The following is a 24573-nucleotide window of genomic DNA, read 5'->3' as shown; positions in this document are numbered from 1 at the left end:
GGCAGATGCTCTGTGAAACGTAAGCACCTCCTTGACCTTTAGGAAGGAGTGAGAGAGGGGAAGAAGGGAAGGTGCTGCTAGTTTCTACTCAGTAATTCATATAATTTTCCTCAAAGCAAAGTATTCACTGGGGAAAAAAAAAGGAGTTACCTTTGTATTCAGAAGAACAGCATTCTATTCTTCATGCAACTTTAGCTTCATTCTGTAACAGCATGAAGCAAATCAGATCTGTGACTTCCCTGTGAAAGCAGGAAAACAAATAAGGGACATTCTCCTTCTTGTGAAATCCTTCCCTACAACCAGTGCTTTTTAGTTGGAGGAGATCTGGGGGATATTCCTTTAAAACCTAACCAAGAGATATACCAGTAATCTCCAATACCTACTGTCTTCCTTTCAAGTAAACCTAGTGTTTACCCAGGTTATGATGTGTGAATGATGTTATAATCGTTCTCAGAATTGTACTGAGTCAGAATCTTTAGAGAGAACATGGGGCATATGTACCTGTATAGTCACAAAAAGACATTGCATGCGGGTGCTAAAAGTATGTACTCATTACCCTTATTCATACAGGACTTGCAAAATCCCAAGTCTATTATACAATTACTTTAGGTTCATATAATCTTTTGCTGCAGCTGTTACTCTACCTTATCTGTTTGTTATTCCTGAAAGATCTGCAATAATTATTTGAGATAATAATAGCATCTGTAAGGTCAACATTCATAAAAAGACCCCATGAGAAAAAGCTGATTCCGTTGACTTCAGTGGTGACAGGATTTCACTGACTGTCTTTTGTGCAAATTTGTGAGAGTTTTCATACAAGAAGCTCCTTTTTTTTTTTACAAGGGGAAACAATCTGCCCTGCTCCACTTTAAACAACTTTAATAGCAAAAGTTCTTGAAATTTTAAATTCTAAGAAAATGTCAATAAGGTTCAAAGTTCTGTTATACATTGCTCTTAATGTTTATTTACTTAAGGAGAGTTCCTGGTCAGAGGTCAACATTAGTATTAATCATTGATAGATTCTACATATAAGAAGAAAATGCACCCATTTTATGAAAAAGTCCTTGTACTAAAGAATTTATGTAAGGGGTTTTATGTTAGACCAATGCTCCAACCCAAATGACATTATCAGAGCAGAGTGATGTTCTTCCAGTTAAAAAACCTGTCACTGTACCCTGGATTTGCAAGGAAAATCCCAGAGCTTACAAAATCCCCCTACAAAGTTGCTTGACATCATGATCACCGTGAAGCGGAGATGGATGAGCTGAGCGTGGGCTGTGCCCACAGCGGAGGCCTGCCCTTCCCTGTCCCTGGTGGGAAGGTACGGGGGCAGGGTACAGTCTGCCTTCTCTTCCAGGTTATCCTGACGGCCTGGGGGAGGCTGCTGGTGGTGCTTAGGTATTCTGTAATGATCCAGCTCTCACGTACCATTCAATACCTTTTCAACTTGTAAAGAAGATCCTTGTCAAAGCAAGAACAGGGGTATGGTAGACACCTAATGAAACTAGAGGGAACTAGTATTGGAAGCCGCTCCTACTCAAATATCAACTCCTTTGTTCAAGCACCTTCTTCTTCCATTTGGTGCTGGGACAGGTCCTTCCCTGCATGCAGACATATTGGGGCAAAAGACTGTGTTGCTCCTTGTGCTTTCCTTGGAGACACAAACATGGGCTCTCCGCCTGTCACATCGCAGACGCCCTATTCACTTCTTCCTTTCAGTCTTGCATAAATTTACAGCCCCGTCCTCCAGACAGTGGAGAGCTGGGATACACTAGTATGGCAGAGCATCGCTGCCAGCTCCATAGCTAGCCAGGCCACAGAGCACGCATGTGTTGTTACACTGTGACACAGTCAGCATCTCTTCTGTTCCCACACCTGGGATGCAGGGTCAGAGTGGTCTTTGCAGCACTGCTGATTTGCAAAGTTTATGAATTATCTAATGAACTAGGGGGCATTAGGGAATTCTTAAAGAATGCTGCACAGACTGAGACTAAGCGTAGAGATTAAGGCAGCAAATAATAAGGCAAAGAGCAAAAGCAATACATATAAAAAAAGCTCTCGGATGATGCAAATTAGAAAATCCTTTGATGTCACTTACCTCCAAAATGAGAACTGTTCTGACTTGACCTGTGATCTTCCAAAATATTTTGGAACTAAATGAACAGTACCTCTCTGAAGCGATAGTCTCACCACCCTTTGTGTATTTTGTCCAAGCCAAGATCTGCAGCCCTAGGCTCTCTCCATATCATCATAACAGTTCATTTAACTGAAAATTTAATGACCCTGCAAATGAGCATTAAAAGTAGGAACAACTACTGCTTTTACTAAAGGAATAAGAATTTCAGGTGTTAGCTGTGACAAATTCTTTAACCTCCTAAATGGATGGGCCACTAAAAGGGAACAGTAAAGTGCAGTCTTCTGATATTTATAAATAGGAAGGTAGGTCCAAACAATACACATTTGTAAATTCTCAAATAAAACCCTTAAATATCAGCAGACATACCTTCTATTTACTTTATACTTTAAACTTTTAAATTTTTAATACTTTATATATACAACAGGAAATTTATACTTGCAACAGGTATTTGGGCAATACTTTTGGCCAGCTTCAATGATATCTCCTTGTTTTAAGTAAAAAGTTTCAGTTATAGCCTATTGACATATTAGATCACCATGCATTAACAAGGAAAAAACATTTTATGCATTTCTAGGATTTTATTTCTAACGTGATTGCTATAAAAAAGAATTACTGTAAATGTGTTACTTATATGGTAAATTTACATTAAAAAATCTGAAAGGGTAGTAATATAAATGTGATATAGAGAAAGTACGAAATGTCAGTATGTCATTTAAACTGCCATTCTCATCTTATTATATTTGGCTTTAAGAAACAGCTGTTGTATTTTGTCCCCTTTAAGTAATGGCAGGAGTACTGTGTAATAGTTTTAGAGGAAAAGAACTTGCCCTGAATAGGTAGTCAGAACACAGTTGTAGATTGAAGAAGGCTTTTTTATTATTCAGTACTTAAGTAGTGCATAAGTAATTAGAATCACAGAATCAGACAAAAATTAGTTATAGTGTTTGACCACTCCTATGATAAAAATATTTTTCCTTCTGGCTAGCTAAAATTTCCCCACTTGTTGCCTCCTTTCCTTTCACCATGCAAATCTGAGCTGTCTATAAACCCTGCTTAAATAGCTGGAGAGTGAGAATAGATACCCCTTAGCCTATTCTTCTGGTTAAACAAGCCCTGTAGCCTCCCCTTATATGTCATATGCCTTTCCCAGAAATCAAGGAACACTCACAACCATCCTGATGGTCCTCCATTGGGTTTCTTCTGTTTGCTTGACAACTCTTTTCTATTGGGAGGGCTCAAAAACGGAAACTATGTTCCAGATGCAGCCTCACTAGCACCCAGCAGAGTGGACTAATAACTTCCCTCAACCTGCTGGCTATGCTCTAATCAATGCAACTGTGTATGAGGTTATCCTTCATCACAAGGGTGGACTGACCCAGGTTCAGTTTGGTGTCAACCAAACCTCAGGTCCTCCTCTGCAGAGCTGCTACCCAGCCAGTCAGTCACTGGCCTGTACCGTTGCACGAGGTTGTTCACTTCCTCCGCCCCCCTTGTCCCCCACCAGATGCAGGATTTTGTATTTGCCTTTGTTCACAAAGCTCATACTAGCCCGTTCCTCCAGTCTGGCAAAAGTCCTCCAGAATGGGAGCTGTATCCTCAGTGTATCGGTCTCTCCCTCCCCTCCAAGTTAGAATATCCAGACTTCCTGGACATGTAGGCTCTCCTACCACCCAGGTCCCTGATGGAGATGTCATTCTAGCATCCTTTGAAATGCCACCTGGAACAGAGAATTTGAACTGTTGACTACTATCTTTTTAGACCAGTGGTCCAGCCAATTATTCATCCACTCTGTAGTCCACCCTGCTTCTCAGTTTGGTTAGCAGGTTACTGTAGGAGACTGTGTTGAAAGCCTTGCTAAGGTGAAGGAAAACAACATCCATGCCATGTGAATGCAAGGTTGGCCACATGCTCTGTCCTCCAGGACGTTGTCCAAAAAACAAGTGGAAACACAACATGAGTCTGAAATGTCCTCTAACGTGTATTTAGCCAAGGTGATGCTTGTCTGTTGAAATTTGCTGTGTGCAGTATACTTCCTCAAACATGTCAACGCGTAAAAAATCATCCCCAGTTCAGTGAGCATAGTTATAAATTAACAGTGCAGGAAACCAATGTTTTAAAAAGACAAGGTGCTGTATGAAGTTGTCCACCAGTTTGTAGAACTGTGCCTGCTTAACATAGTGCAGTTTTTATTCTCCTCTCCACTTTGTTTTCACCTTTTATTTCCCTTTTTTCTACAGGTTGCCAATGAAAGAAGTTCTGTTTAGCTGTGATGGTGAGTATTACTATTTTTCTGACTTGATTACAGTCACACTTTGAATATGTAACTACTTCTTCAGTGTCACTTTAAAAAAATTTTATGATTTTTTTTAAAAAGATGATAGGATGCTTTAGCTATACAATTTGTGTTGCATACACACAAATCCATTAGCTATATAATAGTGTTTGGATAATAAGCTGGCTATGTTTGGTGAATGATTTTCTATTAACAATTACCAATGCAGAATAATTCCACTTCTTAGCATCACAGAATAAAGTCACAATTTAATTAATTTTAAGTGGGATGCAATCAAACAGTTGGAAGAAATTGAGGTATGGTCTGGAATTAAATTGTGAAGTAATGTCATTGAAATAAGATGAATATTATTTTATATTTGAGTGCATAACTACATAATGCCATTAAAATGAATGGGTTACTAGAGTTAAACAATACTGTATTGCAAATAATGCGCCATGCTTAAGAGCAGATATAATATGTAGTGCGTAACAAGGGAGGTCAGCAAATAGGTGATATAGAAAAGACTGAAATGTTCAATGCTTTTTTTTTTTTGTTTCAGTCTTCACAAAAAAAGGTTAATTATGATTAAAAGTTTATTTTAGTTATTATTAAGAATTTGGGAGTAGGATCATGGACAGAAAAGGAAAAGAACACCTGAAGGAATATTGACGTAAATTGGAGTATTCAGGATGGCACAGCCTTATGAAACTTACCCTTAAAATACTTAACCAAAGCAATTTCTCAAACACTAGTGATTAGCAGGATGAGTAAGTTCCTAGAAAACTGGAGAAAGGCAAACACAATGTCATATCTAACAAAGGAGGAAAGGAAAATCTAAAGAATTACAGAAAAGTCAGCCCTAACAGCATTTCCAAGACAGTGGAACAAAGTATTAAACAACCCATTTGTAGGCATCTAGAGAGCAGTAAGGAGATAAGAGGACTTGCACAGGGACACGTCAGAAACAAATCCTATCAAGTTGATCTCATTTCCTTCTTTGACAGCAAAACAGATATAGGGGATGTGTCTGGCGCAGCGTATCTTCGACACAGTCCCACATGACATTCATAAGCAAGCAAGCAGATATGGACTAAATGAAATTCACATAAGGTAGATGTGCAACTGACGGGAAAGCTGGATTCTGAGAACAATCATTTGCTGCTGAAGTGGGAGAACATCTCACACAGGCTTCCACAATGCTGTCTTCTAGCTCTAGCACTATAAAACATTGCCATTAACTACTTGCTCGATCACATGGACAGTAAGCTTACCAAATTTACAGATAATGGCCATTTGGGAGAACTTGCAAGCAGCTTGGAAGGCAGGATTAGAATTCAAAAAATGTCACTTACATTAGAGGAATGGCTTGAAATCAATACGATAAAATTCATTGAAAACAAATACAAAGAAATCTGAAAAGCACAGACAGAAAAGGAATGACAATAATACTGCAGGAGAGAACCTGAGGATTACAGGGGACCACAAACTGAATCATAAACTGAGTTGAAGAGGCGATGCTCTTACGAAAAATGCCATTCCAGGGAGATATTGAAGGGAGTGCTTATAATACAATGGAGGGAATTACTTGTCTCTGTTCAGTATTAGTGAAGAATCAGTTGCACGGGATGTGGGAAACAAATGGGAGATTCAGAAAAGATGTAAAGGTTTCAGTGTCTTCACATAGAAGAGAAATAAGGACAGAATAGAGGCACAGCAGTTCATATCTCTTCATAATGGACTGTTATAAAGGGATATTAGTCACTTCTCCATCCTTCCTGAGAGTAGGAGAAAAAGAAATGGGCCTAAATTTCAGGAAGAGAGATTTAGTTTAGAATTTGGACAGTTGCAGCTATGTGGAAATTTAAGTGCTAAAACAGTTTACCTCAGGCTGCTGCAAAGACAGGCAAGCATCTCACAGGGTAGGTTTGGTCTATCAGCTGTTATCTTCTCCCACAGCTATAGCACAAATGAGGTGGATGAATATGTCTTTAGGGCTTTTTTTCCATGAAATTATGAGTTACATTTGCTAGCCACATCATCAGGTTGTATAAATTAGGAAAACTAAGTGACCTGAGTGCATGTTATACAGTTTACTAATCTGTATTTTTGACAACTTGTGTTCATGTGAAAACTCTTCTTTTGCAGCCCCGAATTAGGATCAAGAGCTAAAACTGTAGAGTATTTTGAGGCCTGTTTCTATACTGAGAAGGAATCCATGGCACAGATGTTATTTAAAGCACCATTTAAAAAAAAAAAAAATGCTTCCAGTATGCTAATTGCAAAGCAGTAAAAACAATCAAATATTCTTTCAAGAGATAATCTTATGTACTAGCATAATTAACCCCAGAGATACACACATGAATGTGTCATATCGAAATATCATTTCTTGAAGTGCTTGCTGGTTTAAGACATGCCCAATATAACACAGCATATTTTCTTTAGAAATCATATAAATGTTGAAATTAAATAAAGCTGTATTTTTGTTGCAAAGCGTTTGTTGTGATCCTTATTTTTACTCCTGTAAATCTAGCTCCATGTATTTCAAATAGCTGAGAACAAATGCCAGCATTGTTGCGAAAGGAATACTCCCACGTGCTTAGGCTTGGTCACATTTTGCCACCACACAGACACTTATGTTTTGTTAAATACTCCAGGAATTATTCACGTTTCTGTCAGCACCCACAGCAATCAGCATGCACAGCGATTCCTCCCTGCCATGCAATATTCATAACCCTTTTGTCCATGCAGTCTCCGTGCCAGCTGGTGAGTGCAGGCAGAATTACCAGCTGCACTCCTGGTGCACGTGGAAGAATCACCACTTTCCCCTCCAGTTTATGCTGCTGCTTTTTTGACCCTGTGCTGGTCTCACACAATGTTCTCCGAGCCTGGATCTTAAACAATTTGCTTCCAAAATGCATTCTAAAAGTCTAAGGAAGCTGACCATCTATGCTTGCATGAGTCAACTGCCTTCTCCCTGATCCCTTGAACCTTTGAACATCACATCACCCCACAGGTACGTATATGTTCAGGACCTTTGCATCGCAGCCCTGTCCTGGTGTGCAGGAGCATTTTACCTCCTGACACATTGCTATGTGTTGTGGTTAAGATTAATATTTTAATGAGAATTGCTGCTTCTTTGATTAAAATTAATGTGATTAACTAATTTATAAAATATTATCATCAGTTAAAACATTAAAATGAAAAACAGTTTAAACTGAATAGTCCTTAGGCTGCTCAGCCTCTTGCACTGTTGGACCTGGTGTAATTTCAATCCAGCCTGCAGTTAAACTGATAGACATATCAGTTTTGATAGACATATAAGATTTGTTTTTGTATTAGTTTCCTTTCTCAGTGGAAAAATAATAGAAGTTAAGTGTGTACATCTTGTGGACAGCATACCCATTAACCAGATGGTGAAAAAAAAAATTGAGAAAAGCATTTCAGTGAGTTCAAGAGAGAGTTCCGGGGGACAGAAATCAACACATATAGGTACATATAACAAAGGGTATGGAAAACTTAAAAAAATAGTTATAAATTCCTACATATAAGCACATCTGTAACTATAAATGTGTTACAACTGTTGTACAAGATGTAATAGGTCTACGCACCAAGGACCTAGTAGTATTTCTCTTTTTCAGTAGAGTGCTGAAGTAGGAAAAATTCATATTTAGAACCAGTGTGATCTGTGTGATTCTCAAAAGTCTTAGTAAGCTTTTCTGCCCATTTTTTCAAAGCATTTGCTTTGTTCTGAATTTGTTCCAAACTCAACTTTCTTTTCCTCTGGAATTTCATTTTTGTAAAGCAAAAATCCCATCTAGCATGTCTAGCCAAGAGAATTATTCACATGGTATGGTTTAGGTTTAAATTAGCCCAGGTGGTAGACTGAAGCCCATAAGTGGAAGGAACACAAGCAAGAGAAAGAACTACTGGGATTATAGGAAAGGCAGAAGAGGAATTCTTTTGTTGACATCTGGGTTTGTGAGTTTGTTCATCTGTGCATACTTTAAAAAACAGTTTTCCTATCTGTTCAAACAGCTTCCATCTATGAATGAAAAATGAGAGTATATTGGCAATTACAGTCTAGGAAGTCTATCCTGAGAAACCAATGGAAAAAGTATTAAGAAAAAAAAATCCTTTAAGGAGAGATTATAAAGAGCAAAACTCAACACAAAAAATTGATTGCTTCTTCAGTAGTACTATAAAATTAATGGATGCTGCTTATTCAATAGTGTAATATATTTAGTCCAAGTTCTGATGCCTTTACCCTGCTTCTATTCATTATTTTTATGGTAAAAGACACATTCCTTTCAGGATCAGAATGACTGCCTACGTTTAGTGAGGGCTGATGGTCCCCTTTTTCCCTCATCCTTTCTCGCGGTCTGATACACAGTGTTCACCTCATCCTGTGCATACTTATGGTGTTTCTGTTGTTGCTGTGTGCTACAACTCAAGCTGGCAAAAAAAGACTTATTAAAGTTGGACCAAGTGGTCAGAAGGGAGATTGGCCTAGCACAAGGGATGTATCTGGGCAGTGACATAAAATGGGCCATGGGAAGGAGGGTCAGAATTCATTACTTGAGAAAATTTGGTTGCTGCATCAGACTAAGGGCAGCCCTTGGCCCAAGGGTTCAGCTGTCTGGGATCCAAAGCCTGATTTGGTGTGGCACAGCTCTGTGGTCTTGATTCAGTTTTAATGGGAAAATTGCTTAAATATTGGGAAGTTCACAAGCTAAAGCTATGCAAAATGAGAAAAGTGAAAGTACAGAGAGAAGCATTTTGTTAAAAGTGTATCAGTAGCAGCTCCAGGATACAAAAGGAAAAAATCTATACCTTAAGGTATAAAAAATCCTGAACAGCAGAGAATCAGAAAGTGGCAACCCAGCAACACTGAGGATCAGCCTGTTATGAGGATTAAGAAGCCCAGTCCTTCCCCACCTGACCGATGCTTGCCTACCCTGCACAGGCTCACTGGCTGCCTTACTGGTGTTGGTGAGCATGTTAATATATATCATTCTTGCAGCATCTCTTTGTACATTGTAAAAGGTATCTGAACAAAAATTAGCTGCTGATTTCTATGTAAGACTGCTCTCACATGCAAGGAGTAGTATCTAGCCATACACAGGGCAATCTTAGGCTGTTTCTACACTAGTCAAGTCATATACCCCAAAGCAAAAGGCACGGAGTAGCTGACAAGTTAAGGGAAGAGCCTGCTGCACACTGGCTTCTCTAGAAGTGGACTGGTGACACTCACGTTGCAATAACGCCAAACTTAATATGTATCCAAAGCACCTCTAAGCCTGCTTGGTGGTAAGACTAATAGTAGTCACCTGGACAACCTGTTCAGGTTTCTAGTATTGGTTTGGGAGGCTACTTCTGCCTCTGCCCTTGTCAGTCTACCCATGGTCAAGAGAAGCGTTTAGTCTTGGGGTGCCAACATTCACTGGTGGGATCAGATAGTGCCACACATTTGAGATGAACACCGGTAGGTACACATCTGCCATGCAACACGAGCACAACACCTTCTTACAGCTCATATTGACAGTGAAATACAGTATGTTCCCCTTCTTCACCTCTAACTGGTTGGTGAGATTTGGGATTCGCAAGGTCACTGCAAGCATCACCTCTCTGAAGCCATGTGCAGCCATGCACAGGCTAAACTGTCCGCAATAATCTGCCCTGACAGCATAACGAAGGTGGCATATGGTCCATGATATGTGTGGACCATGATATGCCCCTGTGTTGGGGCCACTGCCAAGATTTCCATGCCTGGTTGTGTCTCCTGAGAGGTTCCTATCCAGATCCAAGCCACAGTGACTGCTGTTACCCCTTCTGCAAGCCATAGTGAAACACTGTTTAGGAGAGCACTTGCAGCTGTGCGGCTGCATGCATACTGTGCTGGTTCAGGCACAGGTTCCCCCATTCTTCACATGTATTTATCTGACTGAGCCCAGAGTGGGCTGACCTCAGGGCAATGCTGGAGCACGGCTAACAATAAGAAGAATGAGATGGCACCTGCTGCCTTGAGGTTGACCAAGTGATGCAGCTGGGATGGGAAGCATGTGTGGTACATTACTGTGGTGGGAAGAATGAAAAGGCTATGAGGCTGTAGCAACCACTTAGTACAATGTAATACCTATAATGTCATCTTCTTTTACCTGTGGTTGTTGACTCTGAGTGCTTGAGTACTTGTGTGTATGAATCTGTGTGTGTGAGGAATGGGATTTCTTTGGCACGGGCAATTGGTGTCAGTTTCTCTTCCTCTACCTCTGACTCTGACCCTAAATCTGTTGATATAAATATCTGAGGAACTGGGCGTTGGTCCCAGAGGCTGTGTATAGCAAGTTGCACTATGGCAGGACTCTACTTAGACATCTGATGAAATTTGTCACCTAAGCCACCATTATTCTGAGTTATACGTAACTTGGATTAGCATCATAAGGATTGAGACAGGCAGCCCTGAAATGTTTAAATTAAAAGTGGCACTGTTTAATGCCATGCCAATGACCCACAGCAGTGAGCTGCCAGGCTGTGCCAAACAGGGTGAAAGCACCCCCCATTCCTGCGCCTGCTCCAAACATACGGACACCAAAGTGACATGGAGAAAATCACTTCAACACACAGCTTTTCTCTGCATAAACACATCTAGGGGCTAGTCACTCACAGTTTGGGAGAATGAATCCTATTCTGCTGTTAGTACATGGGAGAGAGAAGATATTATGGGATAATACTTTTGGTGAAGTGTTTTTACTTTAAAAACTTTTACTGCTTTGCAGCCATTAATAATAAAGAGTAGCAAGTATAAACTATTGCAGTCATTACAAATCAGTGATGTATTTTGTGCAAGGAGACATCATTTAAATTTCCGTTTGAGTTCAAAGAAAGGGATGGCCCATATCATTGCAGGGTTTAAACTGGAGATAAGCAATTACATGGGTTCTCTGATGCATTGAGTTGTGTCTACTCGTAAATGACTGAACTGGGCACTGGCGTCCTGGTTTCTTCCTAAACTGGCTGAGAGTCACTTCATTTTCCTGGCACAAGGTAGCAGTACTGCAATTCTCCCTCTGGGTCTGGGCGCAAGGCTTGACCCCGGTCCACTTGCGGCAGCCAGGAGAAGGGAAGGTGCCGTGGTCTTCTGATGGGGTGGGCTCTACCATCTGTCCTGGGAGTGACCTTCAGCACCCAGAGCCTTGCTGGCCACTGCTATCGCCTGTACTCTGACTGTGATTAGAAATGAGATTTTTATGATGCCCTATAGGCTCATTCAGACAAATCAGGGAGACTTTTGAAAGAAAGGCTGTGGAATAATCCTGCTGCAGCTTTCAAGAGATTCTTAGACATTTTAAACTGTTTTTTATTTGTTACTCCACCAAGTGTTCAGTGATATTAATATTTGAATTCCTGTCAAATGTGTGGTGTTTTTTGAAGCTCAAGGGTAGATATCAGGTAGTGCTGAAACAGGTACAAGTCAGATATTTTTGTACTTAACAGTGCAGATTAGAACAAGGACTAGGACCCTAACTCAAAAGCTTAGCAGAGCTGTTATGCTTGGAATAGGTTAATCTTCAATAGAAAAAGGATCATGTTTAAATGTTTCTAAAAAGTAACAGGTAAGTCAATGCGTGCTCTCATACAGTGAACAGAGAGCTACTTTTGCTTACAAAGGAAACTACTGAAATAAAAATATTACTTGCTGAACCACAATAGAATAGATTCATGGTTTTTTTTAAGGTTTGAACACATGCCAACAATAGGGAAAAATAGATTTTATCAAGTTTCAGCACAGTTTCTTGTGTCACAAAACAAAGCTGTTTAGAAGCACAAGTTACGCTTTCATGTCCCTTTAAAAGAAATCTCATTTCTGTGTAAACTAGCTCACATAATTTCCAAGCAAATCCCTTGCCTCTGGTTTATCATCAACAAGTCTTTAAAACTGAAAATTAAAAAAAACCACCAAACAAAACCAAATGAAACCAGAGGTCTGTAACTTAAAACACAGATATATGTCTGTTCACTTAATCTCACTGGTTGATAACGTTTATCACATATGGCAGCTTTTTTTCTTTCTTATGCTTCCTGAGCAAGGAGATAACTTTGTAAAAATATTTCCAAAGATCTGCAATAACAAAGAAGATTTGCGTTTTGTTAATGTCAGTGCAAATCAGGAGTCATTCTCTTGGAACTGATGGAGCTGCATAGACATAAGGAAAAGAACTGGATTATCTTTTCTAGTGAGCACTTCACCTGAGTTTCCATGAACATGCCATTTCTCATTTTCCTCACGTTATATTTGCTGCATTATCGTAGTCAGTAACAGACTTAACGTTGTCCAGATTTTTGTCTCATAAAAAAAACCTAATAAAAAAACCACAGAGTAAATTTGAAGGTTAAGATTTATGTCCTATTATGTGATGTACAGTGGTTGCATGTTGCTGACCTTGGCCTTTCTGTTAACTTCCACACAGAAGATTGCTTGCAACAGAGCAAAATAAAAATTGTGTGGTCCGATGCAATTTTCCGTCATCCGCAATTCTTTAGCTGTGGTGGGGACAGTGTGGGAGGTAGGTCCAATAAAAGAACTGCTGGCAAGAAATTGTATTAAGGACTTGAACATTTGGATTACAAGCCCATATATATAAACATACACACACACACATTCCCTCTTAATGTCTCTGCCATTCATGGCAATGCATCCAAACCAGCTGTGCTGCCAGCTGTGCTTTAAAAGTAGCTGCCCTTTGGTGCTATGACTTCCTGCAGCACTGAACAGCCCAGCTGAAGTCACAAAGGGAAAGATCCCCTTCATTCCCCAGAAAACAGTCTACGATCAGCTTCTCCAGGTTCCTCTCATTTACTACAAAATGGAGACAGAGGGATGACTGGTTTTTACTTCTGCTTGTTCAGCTTTGGGGACTTAAATTGTCTTGTAACTGTTCAGATTTGAAACTATGATATTTTTTGCAATTTAACCTTATGTGCTATCTCTGCTAGGAACTTCAAAGTTCTTTGCTGCTTTTTTCTCAAGCTTTTAAGTTTTGGTAACAGTACCATGCATATTTCTTTAGGTCTGCTGTTCAAAAACCTGGAGATCATAGATCAAGTAGTAAAGGCTGTTAAACTTATCTTTTGATATCTGCTCTGGTTTTCTGTGTGGTTTTATTAATATAGCCATTTCCTTTTTAAATAGGAATGAACACACATTGGTGGATATTTATTACGCTATTTACAATGATTGCCAAGTTCATTTTGACTAAAGAAATGCAAACCTTAAAAGAATATTTTTGGGTAATAGTTTATACTGACTATCACCTGACTTTTTCTGAATTTGCCCACGGTAAAATAGTGCAAAATGAAGCATATAAAGCTAAGCTAGATCACTGGAAACAAGACTGAAATGGGGGATGACGATAAGTTCACTGCAGTGATACAGCCCTGCATATCAGAAAGGAAAATGTAGATGAAATGCAATCTAAGTGTTATATAGTTTCTAATCATATGGAGAACATATTAATTACAGGTAAATGAAGCCCGAAAGAAAGCGAGCTTCCTTTGACACAGTGTACTCATTCCCCCATTGTTTTGATTTTAGAAGTTAAAAATATAGAACTAAAATATCGGACCATGTATATTCTGTATATTCTGAAACCTTTACTATAAACTTTCTCACTTGCAAAAGAATGCACCCAACATTTCATAAAGATGAATACATAGTTGTGGCTCTGTTCCCAGTATCTCTGTATCTTGGGCAAATAAATCAGTTTACAACATGTCTGACTAATAATTAACACATATAGAGTCTTCCTAGAAAACCGTAGTCTGCAGCTTTCTGTTCAGATTTCTTTCTGAATACTAACTGAAGGTATTACGTCTACAGTAAATGAACATTTACTGATAAAGTGAAGCACAGAAAGCCTCAAAAAAGGCTGCTAGAGGCAGAAGAATGTGGCTCAAAAGTCAGATATTGCTCTTATATTGCATTGCAAGTGAAGTTTGGATGGCAAAGAAGCTTGACTTTAGAAGAAATTTCCCCCAAGGACTTTACTCTGTTGAAGATAGTGGTTCTGTGAAGTGGAACAGGCTAAAAAGGAGTCTGTACCAGGGAAGGTCCTGCAGGGTACGTGGCTGTTGCACAGGAAGAGATGATGACTGCAGCTTTAACATCGTCTCCAAAGCAGCTATATGTTACTGTGACCAGTTCTGTGCCTCAGGCTTTCCTGGCCCTGTAGACTGTTGTGCTGACTACTGGGATGTCTGTGACCACCCCGTTGAGCCCACCAGGTCAGATGAACCTTGGCCGCCTCCAACTTCGGGTAGGTACAGAGAAAGTGCTCAGTTGGCATTAGTGCATCACGATAAAAATATACTTGGAAGTAAAATTACTGATTAATCTTTAGAGTGTATACATACTAAAAATGTGACTAAAGACATAGTGGACAAAGACACTGAGCATGAAACTAGAGTAAGAATTATGCTTGCTGTTATTTCTTTGCCTCTAGGGATATATTTTTAGTGTTGGTTAGATCATATTTCTGTTGGACAGAACCTCTGTTTTACCTGAAACTTCTCAGAGATAATCTCATTGGGTCAAGATTAGTGTAATCTCAACAGTTTCAATAGAGCTTCACAGATCAACATGAGATGAACAGCAAGCTCTAAATTTTTGTATCCTTCAGTACAAATAAATCATCAAGAAAACTGAGGGTTATCCTGAATGATAGTGCTCTGAGGTATTCTGCAACGGTTTTAATCTAGCATAGCTTTCCTGTGGGACACTATTTTTCCTGCGACAGCTCAGGTGCAGGAGTAGGTGAAAGGATGTGGTTAGAACAAGGATTTCTGGCATATTTTAGTTTCTTATTAGTTAGTTTGTAGTGGAAGTTCCTCTGGGACTACTCTAAACTCAGACTATTTTTTTTAGAACTAGAGGTTGCAAAAAAATGACGTACAAACAGCTGGTCCTCCCTTGATTCCTGCATAGGCCAAATCTCTGCTGGTGAGAAAAGTTTAGAATTGTGGATTTCAAGACTATGTAGCTTCTTACTATTGGTAGACCAAATCTGGCTGAAAACGTGGAGACTGTACCAAACTTTCAAAAGGCTAAAATCAACAAAAATACTACCATGACTTTTTAAAATTAAACATTTCTTTGCAATAACCCCGCTGCTTGCATTCCAGCACTCAGACCACAAGCTCTTCAGGAAGCTGTGCCCGTAAGCCAGGCATGCAGCCAAAATCTGATAAGTGGGAGTGACAGAAATGCTGTAAAACAAATTTGATTTTCCAAAGTGTTTCTAATCATCTAAAAGAATGTTCTATGATTTATGTAAATAAAGACATTTGTTTCATATTTATTTGGTGCAGTGGTGTATATTATTTCCAACAGATCAGAGGGTTGTTGTCGTAAGCTCTGCATAAACATTTAGCAGCGTTTCTGCTCCAGAGCTGACAGCCTGCGGGTCTAGTTTGGCAAACTGTTTCATGGAAAGGAATCACTACAAAACCTTGTAGTCTGCCTTGTGGGCCCTGCCGTAGGTCTACCTCTAAAAGGTAAAAGTGTAACAGAAGGTTTAGATAAGGGAATAGGTGAGGGTAATATTTTTACTGCCTTTCTTAATCCAATTTTTTGCATGTGTGTTCACAGTTTTGTGACTCCTGGACTGTACATACCTGCCAGAGTGTCCTGGTTTCGGTTGGGACAGAGTTAACTCTCTTCTTAGTAGCTGGTACAGTGCTCTGTTTTGGATTTAGTGAGAATAATGTTGATAACACACTGAGGTTTTAGTTGTTGCTAAGTAGCGCTTATCTTAAGCCAAGACTTTTCAGTTTCCCATGCTCTGCCAGCAAGCAGGTGTGCAAGAAGCTGGGAGGGAGCAGAGCCAGGGCAGCTGACCTGAACTAGCCAAAGGGGTATTCCATACCATGGAATGTCATGCCCAGTATATAAACTGGGGGAGTTGGCCGGGAGGGGCGGATTGCGACTTGGGCATTGGTCAGCGGGTGGTGAGCAATTGCATTGTGCATCACTTGTCTTTTCTTGCGTGTTTTGGTTTTTTTTTTTTGTTGTTGTTGTGGTATTCCTTTTCATTACAATTATTATTATTCTTAGTTAGTAGTGTATTTTATTTTTACTTTAGTTATCAAACTGTTCTTATCTCAACCCACGAGTTTTACTTTTTTTCCTTTCCTCCTCCCCACCCCACTGGGAAGGTGGAGGGGGAAGCGGCTGCGTGGTGCTTAGTTGCTGGCTGGGGTTAAACCATGACACAGAGGTAACAATTATATTTACTCTATTCAAGTACCTTTATTTGTCCTATAGGTGAGTTTATATCTTTTTTTTTATATCTCATCTCAAAACAAGATCATGTTTTTCTGATCCTTAAAGTGTTTCCCTGACGGAAAGTCTGAAGCTTTTTTAAATCTGTTTATTGGATATTTGTTATGTAAATAATTTAAAGGGTAAAAGGAGAAAAGCAGCCAAAATACAGTAGGAAAAAAAAAATAACTCTAAAGGAACTTTCTAGAACTTGAATGTCTGAGGAACAGGGAAGAGGGAATCTAATCGGAAGGAAAAAATGGAGAAACAAAAAGGACTGAACGCCTGAAGATTAAGCAAACTAGGAAGCATTTTTAGAAATGACATCAGTATATTAGCTGACTTCTAGTAACTGAGACTACACTTCTGCCTTTGGCTAAGAATTATTGAAGCACTAGAAGATCACATACACCAAAGTACTTTTCACCTGGAAGATTTTGATCTTTTGGTTGCCTGTGGTTTTGCTCTTAGTGCTTCCTGAGTCATATTTCTTTAAATAAACCAATAAACTGAAGTACTTTACATGGGCTGGAATGAGCAGCAATAAAACTGCTCAGTGCTTTATTTCTGGATCGCTGTCTATTCACTGACTTGGTGCACGGCAGCAGTAAGCTACGCTGTGATTTCTTCCATGGAGTGCACCATGCTGAGGGCCAGTCTTGATTTAACTATGTGGAACTGCTTTGACTTTGCCTTTATGAACCCAGCATAAAGGATGTTTTGACGGCTTTCCTGTGTAGTTTCAGAAGAAACTGTGCACATTCCTGCCTTAGATACCAAACAGAAGTTCTGGATTTTTTTACTGTTATTATTTTTATTTTTGTTATTAGAAGAACTGTTAGAGTTTTATTTATTGACTATATTTATTATTTATTTTATCTTTTTGTTTCAATTACTCTGATGGTACAAAAAACCCTGCCAGAGTCAACACATTGGATTCTCACCCTGGTGGTGGTGTAAAATTGACATCCAGAGAGTTTGCTAATTGCTTTTACACTACACAGTCAGAATCTGGCCTACAAGTGAGTAAACCTGAAGATATTTCACTGATAGAAGTACTTACATCAATACTGGGGCCAAATAAAGTAAGAGCTGTAAGGGTGTAGGAACGCTGGACTGGGAGGGAAGTCTTCATTTATCAAATACTCTGCCTTCCAATCACGATTTTCACATCATATAATCCCATTCATAAAGTCATCAGGCTGCGTCTTCAAATTAATTAATTTCCCACTTAAAATACTAATATTCCAACCTAATATATTCACGGCCAGACAATCTCGCTGTGTTCTCATGCAAACAGTGTCTTTTAGCTTAGATATCTCTGCTCTCTGCCACTGATGCCTCAGGCAGCACTCTTGGCCCTCTAAATCTTAATTTGGCTAGACTAAAGAAACTGTATGGTTTTAATCTTCAATTCCCTGAGCATACATTATTAGAAAGCTTCTTCTGTACTTGTCCAGGTTTGCATTTTTTCTCGGGCATGGGCAGTGAGGCCTGCCAGCAGAGCTCCAGTGAGGCTCCGTCCTGTCGCTCAGACGCTGCATCAATACTTACTTCCCTCGATATATTTGAAATATCTTGCCTGATGCCTCCCTCCAGCTACTGTCTGATGCTGACTTTGTGGCAGACTGTGACAAACTGTAACACAAGTAATTTGCTTTGGCTGTTCTCTGAAAAATGTCTCGGATCTTAGAAGCTGAATTCGAGCAGACACTTTGGGCCTCAGACTGCTTAGGCGGCACATATCTCACCTACGTCTGTGCTAGCTAACATAGCCTGCTGTATGACTAACAGGGAAAGACAGGCGCTTATAATTAATTTATCAGCTCTAGTCTACTTCTGCACTTCGGGATGAAGTTAGCTATGGCTTAGAAGTCCATACTTCTCTCCTGCCAGTGAAGGAGGTCCAGGCAGCCGAGGCATGCATGTGTTTGTCTGGGCAGACAAACTCCAGCCCTTGCCATGGGAGGGGGATGGCCTTCCTCACACTTGGGGGGGGGGAAAAAGCGTGATATAATGCAAATGCAAGTCAACACTATATTAATATGAAATATGGCTTAAGCTTCTTGAAAACGGATGAGAAAGGAAAACTTGGGGGTTCTGGCTCCAAACTCTTTCAGTGGGGGAAGGAACATGATCTCTACCTGTAGGCTCGTCAGTGGAGGAACCGTGAAAACAGGCTGGAAAACAAAGACCCATGTGATAAATGTACAACGTTTATTACAGACTTGATCCAAAGCCCTGCGCAGGCGTTCTGGATCTTTCTTTTACTGAAGTTTTGACAATCAAGTGCACTGAAGAAACAGTTCTTGTGGAAGATCTTAAAATACACAAAAAGTCTTTTCTCAGTGAAGTGTTATCAAAGAAAAAAAGTAGGAGGCATGTATTTGTTTGGAAAAATCATCACTCAATTTAGGTTTTATACTGGGTTTTGGAGAGTATATGAAACATACATTTGCCTTGAAACATAATTGATCTATCTGTTTTTCAAAAAGGAATTAAGCTAGCGAGGGAAAAGAATATATTACAATAGGTTTGGAATTAATTTTTTACAGTCTATAACTGGCAAAACTTATTTCTATTTTAATTGCCAATTAGAAAATGATTTTTATTAGAAATGTATTCTTTTTAAGTTTATTACTGGAAAATAACTTTATTTGAAGAATTATTTTTATTTACATGTAAGATAATTTTTCAGTGGGTGTTTTGAATCTGTTGCTGATTTTATTTACTATGAATGATAATGTACCTGGTAAAAAATTAGAATACATCAAACTGCCTTCATTACTTGGAAGAAACTGGAAATACATGTTGCCGACTTTAACTAAAAAATTTATGCATACCACATACAACCAGTTAATTCAATAGTAGCAAGAGTTTTGAGTTAATTCACTTCAAAAATGATTATTTTTTTCACACATCTATATGTTATATTGGCAGGTTGTTATAAAGATGGCCGATATTACGGAGAAGGAACAATAATTAAAGACAACTGCAATTCCTGGTAACGTTTCAGAGAACAGCAAATTGAATTTTAATTAGCATATGTCATGAAACAGGAATTAAGGTAGTGAGCATCCTTAAATTCATATTAAACAGGTAATCAAATCAAAATGGCTGGAAAAGTAGTGCTGTATTAAGGTATTTTAGAACTAGATTACAGCCAATTTAGAGGAATGGCAAGAGGTCAATGGGCTTTCTAACTGAGATATGAAAATGAGAGTATTAAAATCTCCTCCTCACTGGCCTAATTCTATTCCTGCTCAGTCAATCTGCTGGCTCTGACCTGAGTCAAAATGGTTTCAGCCTAAACCTGGGCATTGACCTGAACACAGACAAAACAAATATCATTAAAATTTAGGGGAATATTTTAGAAAGCCTTCCTCTGTTTCTTTGGCATGAGCGATGAGACCTTACATTACTTTATAAGGGAAGAATATATGTATGTATATTTATGTAGGAAAGGGATGAACTGTTTGAGCATCCCTTTCTCTGCCTTGGGACAGGAGCAGACAGCACAGGCAGAGGAGCTCTGCCGCCGGCCCTGGCAGTCGGCTGCCGGAGCCGCTTCCCTGCTTTGCCTCTCCAGAAACCAGCCCTGCACCTCCAGCCCCAGGGCAGCTCAAGGAGCTCCAGCAGCACCCAAACAGGGCTGGGGCCCTCACTGCCCTGACTTCAGCCCAGGGTCCTTGGAGCAAGGTGTCTACGGCTACATGGCTCCTTTCTGGGTTTCCAGAGTGAAACTTCCTCAAAACATCTCATTTACAGGACATTGCCTTTTTTCATGGTTTGGTATCACAAAGATGGAAGCAAAATTTTTCAAATACGACCTTTCCCACAAGCTGTAAACTTTCCCACCTTGTTCCAACTAGGATTCATTAGGTAGCGAAGTAGTGAGAAGTAGCATTGTGTTTTCATAAATACTATGTGACATTTATGTTGTTTACACTTTTTTCCCCTCCATCTTCCTTCTGCTGTTAAAGTGCATATTTTTCCTTTGACAATTCATTTTCTGCTCAGTGATATTCTTACCCTTTCAGCAAATGTTTCCAGAGCCTCTGGAAGTGTTCAAAAGAAGTATGCCTTGTTCGCCAAGACTTAATTCAGCACATCAATTCTGGAGATTATGGGTGAGAATACTTTTATTTTAAGGCTTTGTTGTAAACCATTGTATTGCTCATTGTATGTATGTGCAAATTGCAAGTTACGCGGTCCTCCCCACCCCTTTCTTCTCCAATTACATTACAGCAATTTGACAGTAAATGTACATCTGTGAAACTTTCCTAAATCTCTGGCAGATTATAGAGTTTTAAATGGAAAGATACTGAAAGTCTCATGCTGCTAAGAGTTGACATTGTAAACATCTATCTAAAATATTCTCCAAATTTAGTACAATTTTTTTTCCCACAAAACACTATTTAGATCATCTTCCCTTATTCTTCACTTTATTTATTACTTGGGGTAGATATTTAAAGTCATTTTTTCTCCTCCCTCGAGAGCATTGTTCCACATAACAGGACTCTAGGTAGAGCTGGAAGAGGAGAGGATGGGCCAAATGGGGATCAAGATATGAGGAATTTGTGGGGCTCGGTGTTTTTCTTGCTACCAGTTCTTGTTCCCCCCAGGTAGAGCAGAAGGATTAGGGATACCCCAGTAACGGAGCTGTGCCTTGGGAGCCTGCTGGCCGTTTACAGACAGAGATACAGGGTTTGCCTCCTTAGGAGCTGAGGTGCTAGATTCACCAATGATGAAGCCTGCCCAGATTTCAAGCTGTGACTCAGTGCTGAAACATTTTGCACTTCATGGGAGACATTCAGACCAACTGAGTTAGGATAGACAAGTTAGGATTGATGAGTTAGGCACCTGGAGCCCTTCACCTCTCTCTTGTCAGTGGTGAGCGGTAAGGTTTGTCACAGGGTGGTTAAGCCCACCTGAGATATGACTTAACTTCTGCAGGTGCTTGCACTCTTCACTGGCTACAGGCAGACCAAAAGCAGTGAGACTTCTCATTTCGGCAGCATGAATCCCACCTCCTTGTTCCTCATACACAAGCAGGAAAGAAATGGGTAAAGAGAATGCGCTCCCCTGTGGCTCAGCTCTTTTCCAGTAATAATAAATTTCAGTGTTTTCCAAATGTGTATGGCTGCAAGGTATTTTTTTTCTGTTGTGGATACAGTTTGGAGGGTTAACGCTACAATCTGAGTCTAGTCTACCTGAGACTAGGGAGGGAATAATTAAAGAGCCATGGGAAGCCCTTTCTTTCAACCTGGCTATCGGTGTAAAACTCAGGCAGCAGTTGTCAGCTGGGCTTTCTGCTGGATTCAACAGTGTCTGACAGCTGGTGCACCAGAGCTCGAATGCAATGTAACTCACTACATGAAGCTCTTAGTTCTCTGTGGGCGTCTGGTCTGAAGCATAATTTGAGCATAACTTCAAGACAACAGTAATTGTTATGACTGAGCATCTTGTTTTCCAGTACTTCTCTGAAGCATTGCATGCTCATCTCCTGCAGGCTGACATGATGCTGACCTCAAATCACCACTTTTCATATACTGCTGTGTTGCTCCGTCCTACACTCATTTGCAGTGGAAGAGCCCATACTAAATGTTTTCTCATGCATATCGAATACAGTGTTTTGAAATGTACTTTGAAAGATTTATTTCTCAATGTTATTGTTAGCAGTCCTCTTACAAAGGAGCCAGGTATTAATGTGAGTGGTATCTCTAATCTGGGTTTTGTTTGTTTGTTTTCTGTCTGTGAGGAAGATGGAAAGCTGACAACTACAGTCAGTTCTGGGGAATGACAGTGGAAGAAGGTTTCAAAAAGCGCCTGGGCACCTTCCCTCCATCTCATTCCTTGCTGAATATGAGAGAAGATCCAGTAAGTGTCATGTACAATTGTTAAATTTTTTAATAACTTTATCACATGGAAAAATATATGTAGACAATTATAAGATTATGATTCAGGGATTTAACACTAAATGCTTCCATTTTGAATATGAAGCTCCCAGAACAGTTCTCCAAGCCACAGAGTGTGTGGTCCTGTTGATGGAAATCAAACAAGGAGGAGCAAAAGGAAATGCTAACCATTGAGAAGCTGTGCACCAATATTATCATTGTAGATCGCTAGTGTTTGAAATCTTTGCTTCTTTAGGATGGTTCCATACTATCCTCTCCATTTGCTAATGTCGTGGTTTAGGCCCAGCCGGCAACTAAGCACCACACGGCCGCTCGCTCACTCCCCCCTCACTCGTTCACATCACAGTGGGATGGGGAGGAGAGTTGAAAGAAAAAGGTAAAACCTCACGGGTTGAGATAAGAACAGTTTAATAGGACAACACAAGGAGAGAAGGAATAATAATAACAATAATACAAACAAAAGAGTATGTAAAGTGAGTGTTGCACAATGCAATTGCTCACCACCCGGAACACTACACTCGGCCCGTTCCCGAGCCGCGATAGCACTCCCCCAGGCCAGCTCCCCCAGTTATATACTGAGCATGTTGTCAGTATGGTATCGAATATCCCCTTGGCTAGTTCGGGTCAGCCATTCCGGCCATGCCCCCTCCCAGCTTCTTGTGAAAATTAACCCTACCCTAGCCAAGCCCAGGACAGCTAATCATTGCACACAGAGCTGTCACCATAAAAAAAATAAATCTGGGCATAGTTCATTAAGGCTAACAGCTGAGACTAAACAACGGTCTTTGAAAGAAGCTCTGAAAGCCCATAGGATAAAGCAATGTAAAGATGCAGTAGGAGACTGGGGTTTTGGCCAAATGGAAAGAAAAATGATGGGAAGCATGGGAAAATGAGATGATTCTCTACTACCAACTTTCTAAACCTCTTGGCCATGGCCATTTTCATGGCAGCTAAATTAAATTTCCTGTCATATATTTATGCTCAAATTAGTTCTGCAGCAAAGCAAATATACTTTAAGTTATGTAGGTAGGTTAAGCAATTAAAGAAGAAATGCATAGTTATTGAATCCAGAGTAGATTTTCCAATGCTTTGGATCAGTTACTTAGCTTCTTTCTTAGAAGACCCAAAATTATGGAAATCATAGACTGAAAAAACTACCTCCCTCACCACAGTGAAATTAGAAAAATTGCAAGAATAAGTAGATAGATCCAAGGTTTGCAAGTGACATTAAATATAACAGGTTTTTATCTTTGGCTTCAATATAGTTCAGGCAAGTGATGCCATTTGATTATCTATCTGAAGTCAATCATTGATGCTTGTTGTATATGTGCATGGCAGAAGGGTTTCCACATCACTGAAGACCTTGTGGGGACAGCAGTGCAGAGCTACGACTTGACAGGGAATTTCGGAAAGAGGGGGAGGGCCACGTGCCTCTGCAACAATTTTAACAATCCTAACCCTTTTGCTTGATGCAGACTGGTTCTTTGTCCCACACAAAATCAGCTCCCTGCACCAATGTGGCGAGGCATTGGATTGTGGCCCAGATTGGCCAGCTTGCTCAAAATTACACTATGGAGGGTTATCAGAGCAAGAAGCTGACAGAAATTAAGCTTTGGAGTTTTGCCTCGTATGATATGCTAGACTACTCTTCGCAGCCAAAGAAGGATCCACTTCAGTTGAAGATGGCAAGTCAAAACAAGACCATGACATAAAAGAGTTTAGTGCAATATTTAGTAGGTATCTGCCACAAATTACCAGTGAACTGCATTCAGCGGGGCTGATTTGTTGTTGTTGTTGTTGGCTTTTTCCTTGAGGTGTGATGCTTATATAGCAGAAGCAAAAAGTGGATATCATGTACCTAGCACAGAGCTTTCGACATCTATATTACTAGATATCTAGCGAGGTGAGACAAATCCCACCTAGGAAAACA

The 24573-nt window shown here is 39.9% G+C and overlaps 2 protein-coding genes across 2 annotated transcripts in view; both read left to right on the top strand.

Moving 5' to 3' along the window:
- MLIP (muscular LMNA interacting protein) overlaps positions 1-6902 on the top strand; it is a gene marked incomplete at its 5' end in the record, with an annotated part of 69720 nt that extends 62818 nt beyond the window's left edge. The window contains 2 exons of the mRNA XM_050893972.1: positions 4375-4409; positions 6558-6902. Coding sequence (XP_050749929.1) covers positions 4375-4401 — 27 coding nt within the window. The remainder of the gene's footprint in view (positions 1-4374; positions 4410-6557) is intronic.
- A 7450-nt stretch (positions 6903-14352) lies between these two features.
- The window catches only part of TINAG (tubulointerstitial nephritis antigen), a 48674-nt gene continuing 38453 nt past the window's right edge, over positions 14353-24573 (top strand). Inside the window, exons 1-4 of the mRNA XM_050894793.1 lie at positions 14353-14722; positions 19666-19729; positions 20766-20855; positions 22491-22605. Coding sequence (XP_050750750.1) covers positions 14353-14722; positions 19666-19729; positions 20766-20855; positions 22491-22605 — 639 coding nt within the window. The remainder of the gene's footprint in view (positions 14723-19665; positions 19730-20765; positions 20856-22490; positions 22606-24573) is intronic.

Source organism: Gymnogyps californianus, chromosome 3 (assembly GCF_018139145.2).
Source record: "Gymnogyps californianus isolate 813 chromosome 3, ASM1813914v2, whole genome shotgun sequence".
Lineage (NCBI taxonomy): Eukaryota > Metazoa > Chordata > Aves > Accipitriformes > Cathartidae > Gymnogyps > Gymnogyps californianus.
This window is presented reverse-complemented; position numbering and strand designations above follow the sequence as displayed.